The 14727-nt window shown below is 33.9% G+C and overlaps 1 protein-coding gene across 1 annotated transcript; it reads right to left on the bottom strand.

Moving 5' to 3' along the window:
- Positions 1-999: 999 nt before the first annotated feature.
- LOC140054339 (probable G-protein coupled receptor 19) lies at positions 1000-4363 on the bottom strand. The gene has a single exon (XM_072099292.1). It carries the CDS (start codon positions 4047-4049, stop codon positions 2958-2960), a length of 1092 nt encoding a protein of 363 aa, XP_071955393.1. The 5' UTR covers positions 4050-4363; the 3' UTR covers positions 1000-2957.
- Positions 4364-14727: the final 10364 nt, after the last annotated feature.

The following is a 14727-nucleotide window of genomic DNA, read 5'->3' as shown; positions in this document are numbered from 1 at the left end:
CACAAGCTCTAACAATATCAAAAAATGTCCTTACTCAATTAGACAGCTCTATTATGAAAAGCGACGCAATCATACTTGGTTACTATGACAATTATATATGGCGAAAGAAATGGAGAGGTTGTCATACCATCGAGTAATTTGGAAAAAAAAACTAAAGGCAAAGGGTGAATAGTTGGTGAATAAAATGACCTGGTAGCATAAGTATAGAATTTATAAATAAATTAACAAGATTGCATCTACCACCACGAACCGAACACGGGTTTCCCGCATGACAGGGTGGGGATTCTACCACTGAACCACAGGTGCAATACGTTGCCATAAATACTGGTTTGTCATAATAAATACAACCGAATCAGCATAAATAGGGAATTGAACCCAGGTCCCCCGCATGCAATAGTTCAACCAATGAACCAAATGCAATAGGCCCTATATACTTTTAAGGTTTAAAATAAATTACTTTATGATTACATTGCATTGGCATAAAAAAAACAAATTATATGTCTAAGGCCAACTCAGACAGCGTCGTATATACGACGAGGCCCGATGATGAGTCGTCTCGTCGGGAGAATATGAAACATGTTTACAGTTCTCCCGACGACCTAAAAACTACGCCCGACGCTATTTCAAAACGGCTCGTCTCGTCGGGATTCAACTCAGACAGCACCGGCGAGACGTTTCGTTAGTCGGGTCTCGTCGTACGATGCTGTCTGTGTTGGCCTTTAATATTTGCATATGGCTGCTTAACATGATTACTTGACATTGATCATGCCTTGACGTCCTTATGATGTGCATATCGGTTGCCAAAATGAAATCATAATCTATTTCTTATTTATACCGTGCGTGCTAAGCTGATGCGGTAATTTTAATTAAACTCTGCTGTTGCACGAGCTGTGGAAAATTAACTTTAACTAGGCCTACAAGATGAAATGTTTTCATTTAAACAGCACATCATTCATTAGGCCTAATATTTTCTTGAAATAATTTTATTTGGATCCGAATTAATAGAAGGACACGAATACTAAAAACAATAACTGCTTTTGGATACATTTTTTAATGCATTTCTCATCAAAATATATTTTCCAAATCATATAGTGTCAATTATGACGTCATTATCATAAAACATAGAATAGTTATTGAATACAAATTGTACTACACTGGAAAAACGTCTAGTGTGAACCAACTAGAACTTGTGCAACTTAAGCGCTGTCTACTATATCAAACTTTATGTGACAAAAAATGGACACGATGATGTCATATCACTATCATATTTGGGCACATCACACTTAGTCACAAATAGTTTGATAGTGTAGACAGAGCTTTAGATGAATTAAAAAGCAGCAAAAACACTTTGATACGTAAACGCGTAGTTCAATAAACCCTGGTGTGTACGTGCGCTTAAACATATTGCGCTAGACACGTAGGCTACTTACTTACTGAAATGTTAAACTCAATCGAACTTCAATCGATCAGTTAACTACAGACATACTACATTGAACTAAGACATTACTTAAACATTTAAGACGATTAACAATACAGTGATGTATTTCCATCCCATAATATAAATCATCATTACCAGTCTTCTATCTTTGCCATTATAAGCATCATTGTTTAATTATAAATCAAAGTCCATTTAATTATAACGAGTACGATAACTTAATGCATATATTATGTCATGTTGACGCTACAGACAGTCCTTGTCCATTGTAATGGATTTTCCTTAGCAACGCAGAAATGAAAATTTAAAAAAAAGCATGTATGCCTTATCAACATCGTACTTCTTCTGATAGTCTGTTTTCTCTGGTTATATCATGCCTAATCTCCCTATTCTGCAATAACTGTCTTCTTAAGACATTCTGCAGTCAATTCAATTTATTTAGCCACGCAGGCACAGATCAACACATGGTTATTCTTCCTTTGTTCTCTTCTATTACTGCAGCAGTGTTCTGTGCAAGAACACTGCTACTCCTGCCATCATCACCATATTGGTCACACTGCTTGACCTTAAATTAGAGATCTACAATAAAATTGTTCTGGTAACCAAAAACATGTTTCTTAAAATAACATTCAGTTTGATTCCTATTGTCCCTCGTGAATTAAAGATTAAACATTTTATTATCCATGATACATAGGACAGCATCAATTTGAAACCAAATTACACTTATTCATAAAACAGCATTACTTAGTAAGTAGACTATCAATAATTATATAAACAAATAATAATAAAAACATTTTGACAAATGTATTTGTTGTATCAGACGGAAAATAAAGTCAACAATATAATTCTTTATGTATTGTTAGGCATGTTTTTCGAAATGCCGAGAGCAACATAAACAATAATATATTGATTATCAATAATTGTAATGACGTCACCTCAACCTAATTTTATGCCTATAGCAGTGTACACATCGATATAAATGTTTTGTTTATTTTGTAATTTTTCTTGTTACGTGCCGTAATTTTTTTATTATTATTATGCTGTTCTAATGCATAGCACGTTTACAAAATATTATCAATTGTTCAGGAACATGGAAAATATTTTACAACACTAACTAATTAAAAATATTATTCATTTCATAAAGAATATTTTGCTTATATAACTATTTTATTTAATGTTTACATTTAATGTCAGCAACCGACTTTTCGTTAAATTCAAGGAGTGGCAAAGTTAAATGTTATTGTTGTGACCCATTTGTGCTGGCCCATCATGTACCGTACATTCGCATAGAAGTGAGGAACCTAATGTAATTCTATGAGATTTAATACTCAAATTAAGATTTAAAATTTATTTTTTGATTTATTGCAATTGGGGGTAAATATTTCTCGAAACTATTTTGACCGCCATCGTGGATTTCAAATTTGCGCCTATTATAGTATTTCAAAAAGATTTTCTGCAGTTAATCTAAGCATATAATTGTGTAACAAGTTTCAGCTTTTAGTATAAAGTAAATTTTGGAACATTAAACATACGTGTTGTTAGATCCAGTTGACGTCAATGGCCAAGCAATGTTACAATCACCATTTGCAGTTCTGTCAAATCGAATGTACGATGAATTCGTAACGTCCGTTTCTACTGAGCTGCTCGATAATGGTATAACAGAGTTGCTCTTTCGCAGCCGTGATGCCTTTGTTATGGCGTACGTTTCTCCTCTTTGGCATCGTATAGTCGACATACAAAACACTTCTTTACAACCACGGCGAAAGTTCGAGTTATAATAAGAATATATGGCAACGTTAGACGCACTCGGTGCATATGCTAACAGTACTGTACCCACATACATAGATGTCTTTACAACACAAGCATCTTCATCAAACGCTCGAGTTATCTGAACGAAAAACAATGGCAGCCATGAGAAAAAGTGCACTATCGTTACAAAAATTAACATTTTTACGGTTTTTACTTTGGCTCTTGGTATAGTATTGGATGTTCTTTGAAACGTTCGAGCACCACCACCAACCGTCCATATATAACTGACCACTTTGCAATAAATTGAAACCACCATTATCCCAGGAAACACATACGTCATTAAAAATAATCCTAAAATAAAAGACCTTCCACCAGGTTCAGCTGAACATATAGAACAGAAGGTTTCATTTTTTTCGCTGTCAGTGTGCGTGTATGTTGTGAAGAATGATGGACAGGATAACAAAACAGCAAAAAGCCAACTTAAGAGTATAAGTCTCTTCGCGATGCCTCGAGTTATCTTAAAAGTCAATGGATAAATTATTGTGTAAAATCTATCAGTTGAGATGGCAATTAGTATGAAAGCGGTGACGCTAGGTACAACATATTCGACAAATCGTGTCCATTTGCAAAGAGCTTCTTTTATGATCCACTGCTGACTCACAATTCTGGTTCCAATAAAAGGCATACAAAAAATCGTCATCACCATATCGGTTAAAGCGAGAGACACGACAAAATAATTGGTGGTGCTTTGAAGACGTTTGCTACGAAAGACAACGGTCAGCACAAGCGAGTTACCAATAACAGATATCAACCATAACGTCATTAGAACAATCATCTGGAAGATGATACCTAATAGCTCTTTCATCTTGCATTTGTCCAAAGTTTATTTACTGTTCCAAGATTTGTCTTTGTTGACGTCAATGACAAAGTAATATGTCACCAATTTAGATTTCCGGCATTGTTTCTTGAGCATTTCGATAATGAATAACAGAATTACCATTTGGCAGACACGACGCCTTTTGTTATGTTTCTCCTCTTTTGGAACGGATTGTCTGATTTTTATTAACCGTTTTAATATGTGATAAAATTGCAGAACTTTCTGTAAAGGTTCAGCAACACTAAACATTTACATATCATTTTTTGTTTTTATAAATAAATATTTCTATATGATAAAATCTGAGACAATCGTTCTCTCTTGCAAATGAAATAACCTCTACGTGTACAACAATTAGCTGAAAACAACTAGTCCTACTGCAAACATCTTATTGTTTTCATGTAAGCCCCTTTTGTGAGAGTTGTAAACTCCTGTTCGCCAATGACGTTTCACTGGTTTGGCGCCAGAAGGTTTATTTTCTGCCTACAAAATAGTAGTATAAGGTGTTTCATTTAAGAAGGTTGTTAATCCATTATTCGAAATCCAATATGAAACAGGTATACTCATCTTTGTTTTTCTTCAAAGAACATCAATTGTTGTAATCATTTCTGAAGCAATGTAAAATGTCGGGTACGTCAAAGAGTTCCGTGTAATCATTGATTTACGGCGTATTCTAGATTTTCATGCGTAGTCTAGTTATGAAAATAATTTTTTTCTTGTGTACATCTATAACTGCTGCAAGGTATTAAGGCACAATTAATACTTCCTAGAGATAGATCCATACAATAGTACTACTATAATGAGTGAAGCATTACAAGTTGATCCTAGATAATGATTTACATGTATTTCTCTTTAACTACCAATATCCCAACAAATTCATTATCTATTGTATGCATAACTGGTTTCCATGGTTACTTGTATTCGTTTCTTGTTGCCACCGCTATCATTCAAGGATTTTGCTTAATTGTCGGTTGGTGTGCACCTGGAAACATAAAAGATAAAATATTTGATTCATTTACAACACAGCATACGCTAATCAATCTTGAATAACCATGGTAACGCTATTTACGCATCACTCCTGTCATCGTCGGTGCATCTTCAACGTTAATATAATAATTAATGTTGCCATTATCATCTGAAAATAAAGGCCTACGTTTTAACAAACAAACCCTTGTACTTTATAATTACTTTGATGCTACTGAAAGATCGAAAATCGTTAGTTATGGCTTCACATAAAATTTAATATCAAACAAACGTAAATGATAATATGCGTACCAAATGGAGGGAAAATACTTACGATTCATATAAAGAAGTTGTGATCCTTTTCTTTTTCCAGATCTCGAAAATAATAAATTACCACAATGATATTTTCTATAGATATTATTATTTTCTCTTGCCATATTGTTTTATATGAGAACAATAACAATTAGCAGGCCTTTTGTACTCTTTTGTGTTTTTATACTATTTGTATTGTAATTTAAAGCTTGGTTCCCACAGAGCGAATTGATCAATCACACGCGATTGTTCGATTAATCCATCGCTTTTGATTGGTCAAATCACTGCGCGTTGCGTTACGTCCTTGCGTTGGGTCTTAGTGGGAACCAAGCTTTAGGCCAATATTTTTTTCAGAATAAAAAACATGATTGATTGGTTCCCACTAGGACGCAAGGCAAGGAGGTAAAACGCATCGCAAGCGAGTTGACCAATGAAAAGCGTACTGTAAGTGTGATCAAGCTTTAGAAAAAAAAAGAAAACCGCAGTTGAGAAGGCATATTGCCAATTATTTGAGAGAATTTCTGCCTGTAAACTTAAACCTTATAACAAGTGTATGATCTTTCTATAAATACATTGATAACTTTGCTTTGTATAGTAGTACAGTAGTATAGTATCAGGGTTGTAATTGTATTTAACTACTGTGGAGTAGCTTTGTGCGTTGTCAGGGAGTTGAGTAGAGCTTGGTTCCCACTAGAGACGCCACCCGAGGACGTAGACGCAACGCAAGCGAATTGACTAATGACAAGCGACAGTTCGAATGATTCATCGCTTGTGTTTCGTTGCGCCCTTGCGTTGCGTCTCTAGTGGAAACCAAGCATAATTGGTCAGATGTTTTTCCCTACTTTGACCTAATTTGTACTTTTACTAGGTACTTTAGTAAGTACAAAAGTACACATTACGTCAGAGTAGGGCAAATCAACTGACCAAGGTATAATCAGCAGCTACAATAATAATATAATAATGAGTGTATATATACAATCCCAGTCAAGAGATGAGTACGAAACCTACGTTTAGCGTAGGTCATCTTCAATTCTTATTATTAGGTTATTTTTAAAATGTTGGTTTAGCAATTATTGTGATAAAACAAACTGTAATTCAATAATTCCAACAATTCAAATTGTCTATTATTACTTGTCAAAATACCAATTTGATTTCTTAGTATAGGCCTATGTTTGTATGATAACATTTCAAGTCCTCTTATCTAATTTTGTTTGTATATAGCTATATACTTGCATGTCTATTGGTTTCCAGGAACATATAAATATTTTGACGTCACAAAGGCTGATTAAAATCTCGAGTTATCTGTATCTTCAATATTGGTTAAAATCTAAATAATGCGCCCTCTGGTGGGCATTATTTAGATTTTTCCAAGTATAGCGTTTGATTGATTTATTATGTTGTTCTAACCAAAAACCTTTATTTATGACATTCTTAATCTTTCTTTTCATTTAACAACATCTAAGTCACATCCTTCTCTAGACAAAAATGGAAACAAACTAAAGCTTAACGTCGGAAAAATGAATTATTAAGCCGCTAAACTTGTACTGAACCTTTTATAATAATGCTTGAGTAATAAATTCACAAGCAACCAAACGACACGTGATTGACTTGTAGAATATGTCATAACACTATTAAACTCAATTAGGGTCATTGTAGCATATGAGAATGATGAGTATGACATAATATAAAACATTGCAAGGAGTAATTGCGTAATTATTTATTGCACTTACTAAGTGAAACAATGTTGTTGGTGTACGTACCGTACCTGATCAGCTAGAGCATTCGACGCATGAAGCCAAAATGCATCGTGATAATCACTTCACCATCACTTGGCGAATATGCATTATTTGCAGTAGTACACAATTTGGATTATTAAGGCCTACATAATTTGGATTATTAAGGCCTATAATTTTGATTATTAGGGCCTACATAATTTGGATTATTAAGGCCTACACAATTTGGAATATTAAGGCCTAGATAATTTGGATTATTAAGGCCTACATAATTTGGAGATTAAGGCCTACACAATTTGGATTATTAAGGCCTACACAATTTGGATATTAAGGCCTACACAATTTGGATGATTAAGGCCTACATAATTTGGATATTAAGGCCTACATAATTTGGATTATTAAGGCCTACATAATTTGGATTATTAAGGCCTACATAATTTGGATATTAAGGTCTACCTAATTTGGATTATAAACTATAGGCATACATAATTTGGATTATAAACTATAGGCATACACAATTTAAATATATTAATATTAACTGTAGATTAATATTCATTTTCAGGGTCGTATAATTGAAACGTATTGTATTTCTGCGTATCGTAAAAAAAATTTATTAAAAAAATAAAAATTGGGTGAGATATTTTGATCGGGTAATGAAGCTCATATTTGAGAATTTATAATTTGTTCATTTACAGGTATACTATTATAAAACATTCCAATCAATATAATATAAATCGGGGGTTGTCAATAAAAGCATTACCAACATGATTCTCAGTGCTTTATCTCCACAAAATATTTTTCTAGTGTCATGGGCAATTCTGTAATACAGTATCACATGTCATGCCTCTATCGTGGAAGGTTAAGTTAAGAACTATAGGTAGAATCTGTGATACAGGCGTATTACGGAATTTGATATGATACAGAACAAATATTATGAGATACGGCACTTAGAATCATTTTGTCAATGGTTTTATTGGCAACTTCAGATTTTATACCATACTATCGACAGCTGGAATTTCTTTTTTAAATTTGCTTTTAAACTCAACCCATCAATTCAAGCGAAATACGAAGAGCAACATAATCATTAGGCATCAATGATAAATGGGACTATTCAAATATAGGCTAAGCCTTTGAAATAATGAAATTCATAATACACCTCGCTGACGAACTTTACCACAGGGTGCAGAAGCAATCATTCAGGGTAAATACGAACTTTACCACAGGGTGCAGAAGCAATCATTCAGGGTAAATACGAACTTTACCACAGGGTGCAGAAGCAATCATTCAGGGTAAATACGAACTTTACCACAGGGTGCAGAAGCAATCATTCAGGGTAAATAACGTTACAACAAACATTAAACTATTATTTATATGGCTATTTCATCACAGTTTACAGTCATTATCATTTACTAGGCCTATGCAGATGGGTTTGTCAGTGGTTGATTAAATGCATATTCGCTGCCACATCAGTAGTGCAAGTCGTGGATTACCATTGGTTACCCCGTTTTTTTTTTAATATCAAAATGAGAATACAAGTTTCTATATATATATATATATATTAAATGACTAAATGAGTGATTAGTTATAGCACTTAACATCCAGGCAGGTTCATGGTAACTGATTCATTTAAATTGTAGAACCTTTTACAACTTTTAAGTAGGCCTATCTTCTATATGAAAGTCCATTATAGAATAGTTTCTTCTAGGCCTACAGTATACGTCTAATGTTTAACGAATTACATGTTCGTACATTTTTTTTAAAAGATTCTGTATTCGATTTAAACATTACCGCCGAAATATGAATATATGTAAATTAGAAACCTCGTTAGCCAATATGCTAAGAATCCACATGGACTCGATAAATAAGGGGAGAAAACACAGATCAATTAAAAACTTTGACTTGAATTATTGTGTGTGTTTATCCTTTTCGATGGCGGCCATTTTGATTAAGGGTTTAGATGGCAGAATTTCGCTTGCGATTCTCCACATTCTTGATCAGATATCTTAAATCCAGTGGATCCCAGTTTCTACCCAAAATACCCCATGACTCGTTTTCTATAGGTGGGTTTTTGATACAGCTAGTTTATTTCAAAATTCACACCACACGCGACCATTACACGTGTAAATCGTTACGTCCGGACAGGCTTTGCCGTTTTATAAGAAATGGAACCTATATCCTATACTACTTTAAACGGACTATTGTAGACCTATGCCTTTATTTGTTTAAAAACATGATCAGTAGGCCTATAATTGTCATTATCGTCTGTGACTGTTATAACAGCCGGGTTGTTGTGTAACGTTTTTCAGCAGAATACGATAACACAGTAGTATAGGCCCATTTATAGGACGATACGACTATTATATAACTAGATAGACAATTTTCTTACATAAAACAAAGGATTAGCAAATTGTCATTCAAGATCTGTAGGATAACCATATGCATATCTTTGCACGCCCAATCAAATGACGCCATGATTGATTGAAATTTTAAAAAATAATATTTTTATCAGACATCATTTATCATATAGTTTTTTTTTTTCATTTTATGTAAGAAAAATGTATGTTTATATATTTATCTTTGATCGTTATGGTCCTAACTATGAAGAAGTGTTTACAACATCGAATTCTTTATTTTTTCTACAATGCCGAAAACAATCTTTTTAAACGCAAGGACAACACATCTAGATTACATAACCTTGAGGTTTTTTTTCGAATTATGAAACGCCAAAATAGAAACCTTCATTTCACAATTGTATTGAACAGATAGATAGAGAATTAATTTAGTCATCTTTAGACCATTGTGGTAGGCTTGTGATATTAATTTCATCTTCCCACAATATAGTATAGAGGTCTAAGGACCAGGCAGAGTTAAGCTATCATAATTGCATTAATCGTGGACTATTCACTATTTTGATATAGGAGCTGTGGATATAATGTGTGTTTTGTAATGATGTATTGAAAAAGCGACAAAGAAAATTAGAACAACATAAAAAATCAATATTTTTGATTACAGAAACGGCTCGACATTTAAATTGTCACAAAGCTAAGCATCTCGTGCTTTAGAAATATTCATATTCAAATGACAGAAATATAGTATAACGGAAATAGAGAAACACAGGCCTAGTATACTGAAGTAAATCAATATTAAACGTTAAAATGAAACAGTTTCAAAAGTCCCCCAATCGAGAGTCGAACTAGGAATCTTCTGTTTAATTAGTAATTTACTAGCAGACCATTTTATTTTCCATGTTTTACGTCAATTGGATATAGCAGTCGTTTCAGCCTCCCTCATCCTTTTTACTCTCAAAGTAGAGTATCAGAATAGGGTACGAATCCAAGCTGTCTACACTCTACCTTTGTATACATAAATCTATAGGCCTAAGCTTGTCTAATAATACGACACATAACATGGTAGGTAACTATTTCGTATGTGTGATAAATATATGAATTGTAACCGGCGGCTTTCAATCAAATATTCATCGAGTGCTTTTCTCCATTTTGTATACATATATATAAGAGTATAATATATTCCGCATACAGTGGCATACTATTCGTGCTTAACTGCTCTCACAAATTTCATCGTATAAGAAATGTAGGCCTACGGTACCATTGTGCGTAAGCTCGTAGTGAACACTATTACCTTCATGTTACACAAAGGATACACTCGCGTACGCTTAGGTTACTGAAATTCGCTGGTTTTTTTTTTAAACTGAGAGAACGTATACAAGAAGGTTTCCTTTCTGTACAAGGTTTCTATTTTAATTAACGCAACGTTGGTTTTTATTTACAAATGCACATAATTTATACTCAATACTATAAGTATTAAGGTTTACCATATCAATGAGGAGAATCGATAAGACTGATTCGATTTACATTGCATTTAAACACATACGTTTATATTTATTATATGCCTACTACACACGGTATATAATGTACTTTATAGGCTACCATGAAACAGAGATGTAAGCACAGATACAAACTATACTTACGGGCCAAAATGTATGCATGAATTACTCTCTCATCTATCAGCCAGGCTAAACTGTTCAGAAGGAGCAGACAGGAACAAACACGTGTGGCCTTTATGCAACAAAGCTCTAACATGACAGACTACCTTGTAATATTACTGTAAGTATTGTCTTTTTCTTCAAGAGACAACACTGTTGTTGTTGTTATGACTAAATTACCATAATGACCTGCGTCTTACTAACATACAAATACGTCACATGGTAGCCGACGATCCAATCACAATAAGACTTATTTAATTGGAAAAATGTAGAAATAAGCGGCTTTATAACATATATCTTCTAGTTCATATTATTAACTAAATGCCATGTAACCTGTATAACATATATGGGAAATATAGGTCTAAACTACAAAAAAAAAATATAGAAAATATAGACTTCTGCTTATATGTACCGTATTACTAAGCAGATTTTCTTGTCTTTGTTTTAATTTACATTGTTGCTTTTTTTTTTAAATTTAAGAACTTGTAGTTATTTCCCAGAGATCTAGTCTAGTGCTCTTTGATACTACTGTATGAAGCGCCGACGCCGCTGCAAGCGCTTAGAAACGTACCGTATTTATTCGAATAAACGCACCGTATCAAAATGTTTGGTCAATTGTAAATCATGGAAGTCAAAGAATTCTACTACAAATAGAAATGTGTTATAATACAAGATTGTTTGTGTAGGCAGGGGCGGGGCATTTATTTCAGGGTTTATTTTAGGGGGAATTTATTTCAAACGATGTTCTTTTGTGTGCGTTTATTTGTGGGGGAGTTTATTCAAATAAATACGGAACGTATTATAAATCTATATATATTTCACCATTACGATAGAATTTACAACATTTCTGTCGATTTTAATAATTAATTTGTTTGTGAAATTATAAAGTTCAACTTAAGCAGCCCACTGCTCCAACTTGGCATCTGAGTAATTTGATTTGCCATTAGCCCGGTGTGAATTCTAAATTGATGTTTGTAATTACAAATTACCTTAATAGCATTAGCTTTATTTGCCAGTATATTCTTCACTTCAATTAGTATACAAACAAGATGCTCTTCTTGATCTGTGAACAAAGTACTGTACCGGTTTTAAATAAATTTGAAAATGATTTTTAAGTACTAAACCTGGTTACCAGGACGCAAGGACGTAATTAGACCAATCACAACGCGATGGGTCATCCGAACTGTCGCTTGTGATTGGTCAACTCACTTGCACGTACACCCTTGCGTCACGTCATGTGAACCAAGCATGCTTATTTAATATACAAATTTACTATATATGATCTGATGTAACATCTCAGCTATGATTTAAAATCTATTATTATAAGCATTAATCATGCTTTTATCACAATATGAAATATACTATGAAATACTATGACTAACCTTAAAAACAAAGAAAAATCTTCTAAAGTACAATTTGAAAATTTAAGGAAGTTTGACGCAAACCCATTTGCAATAGGCATGCCCATAATGAATCCATCACGTGGATGGCAATGATTGGCCAGAGATCGTCTGAATGGCACGTCTGACTCTCCGTCATGATATCCGCCAAGTCTGTAAGAAAGAACAACAACCACTGGTGGCAGACAAGCAAAGAGCTTATAAACCTAAAACTTTAAAAGTTAGAATTTATGGCCCGTATTCAAAGGGGACTATCTTTAGTCCAGGCCTAACTTTGGGGTGGACAACATTTTGCAGATTTTAGTACAGGTTTAGTCCAGGTTGAGTCTAGGCCTCCTTTCATGAATACCGTTTTACCGACTAAATCCAGAGATAGTCCAGGAATAACGGGCCTAATGGTTTTGACTGAGAACAACAATCTCAGGTCTCGATTAGGTACAAATACGAAGACCAGAATAACGCCTAGGTCAAAGTTTACTTCATTCAACTTAACTTACCCGTGCGCTAATTCATGCAAACATGTGCGCAAAAGCATGTACAGATCTTCAGAATATTCGACCAATGAAAATCGTTCATACATACAAGTTGATGATTGGTAGCTACAACCTACAAGACAAAAAATTGGACGATTGAAATGGAGTTAAAGTATATAGATCAAATCAATCGCCTGTATTTTTTTCAGTGAGATCCCAAATCGACAGACAGTTATTATCATATTCGGAATAAAGGAAAACCTAAATTCATGTTAAACTATACCTACCATCAATATCGCTTTGTATAGGCCTACTTCTACGACTTTCCATCTTCCAAAGATCAAGACTATGTTAGAGGCATGAAATAAAAAATTAATCTTATGATGTTATCGATGATGGTTCAAATCACTATCACACTATATGGATTATCGTCGTTAGAAGACTCGGTTTCTGAAAACATGAGCTTAGCTGTTGGGAAATAATAACACAGTTTGTCTTGTGCAGTCAAATCATTTAACGTTTTTTAAGTCTATCTCCAAACGATTAGGGCCCGTTCAGATTTAGTTATTTATTCGGTTAAGTTGGTCGCATACGCGCAATCAATTATCAATTATGATTGTGGGTTAATAACCAACCTATCCGCTTTCACTTTACTCACACTAGAGGCATTTACCTGGTCAAAATAATACAATGGTCGAATTTGATGGCCAGTCTGTTAAAAGTAGATATGTAACGTTTTAATACGGCGTGTCCATCTACATATTTTCTTTTAGAAATATGCAATCTCCTTGACTTTGTAGTTAATTTCTGTAATTAAAGTAAACACTTATTATTATTACTTAATATTATTTAGCCCAAGTAATTTTTGTCAACTTGATGTGCACCTTGCGTTGCGTCATGGAAACCAAGCTTAAATCTAACCACTGCACACTCCTTGTAATGGGGGAAACTACGTTCTCAATCATTGGGTCCAATACCTATGGAACACTACTCCCATAATGTTGCAGTGATTGATCCTACCAGGTACTCCTGGTAAAGAGAGGCAAACGTATAGCTCTGTCTACACTATCAAACTTTATGTGACAAAAATGTGATGTGCCCATATGGACACGATGACGTAATATTACTACCATATTTTGGCACATCACACTGTTTTTGTCAAATTAACTTTAGTAAAGTGTCTTGAAAGAATTTGTCTTATTGAAGACCAATAAATTCAATGTTGGTCACCTTAAAGGCAGTTAGTGATCTTTATTTAGAAGTCTATGGATTTCATCGGGGTACATTTATTTTAATACAATGATTAGGCCTATACAAACCAATTCATCTGTCTTGTTAGCTATCAAATCTGTCGCTAGAATCACATCTACAAGTCTAACACTTAAATTTGGATTGGCGAGGGTAGAGTTTTCGAAGATCGTCTTCATCTTTAAATGAAAAAAAGAGAAAAAAAAACACTTTAGACACCAGTACAAATGCCTCTTATTCGACTTAAATGTACATACATTTAAATGTAACAGAGATCACATTTAACATGCCTGTCAAATGCAGACTTTTTCAGTATTTTGGTCAACCTTCTGGTAAAAAAATGTATCAAAAAACCGTTCTGCTAAAAATGCAAAAAAAAAATTGGATATACGGTGGGCGGTGCGTCTGTCAGTACTCTATCCTTCTTATGTCAGTCCACCAGTCGAGTTTTTTTTTTATCAGGAAACTGTATTTTGAACTCAAGTAGTACACATGAATGTTTTCCAAAATATTAATCTTTACTAATAATAATTAGGT

This window comes from Antedon mediterranea, chromosome 7, assembly GCF_964355755.1.
Source record: "Antedon mediterranea chromosome 7, ecAntMedi1.1, whole genome shotgun sequence".
NCBI lineage: Eukaryota > Metazoa > Echinodermata > Crinoidea > Comatulida > Antedonidae > Antedon > Antedon mediterranea.
The sequence above is the reverse complement of the archived record's forward strand: the minus strand, read 5'-3'. Positions and strand labels throughout refer to the sequence as shown.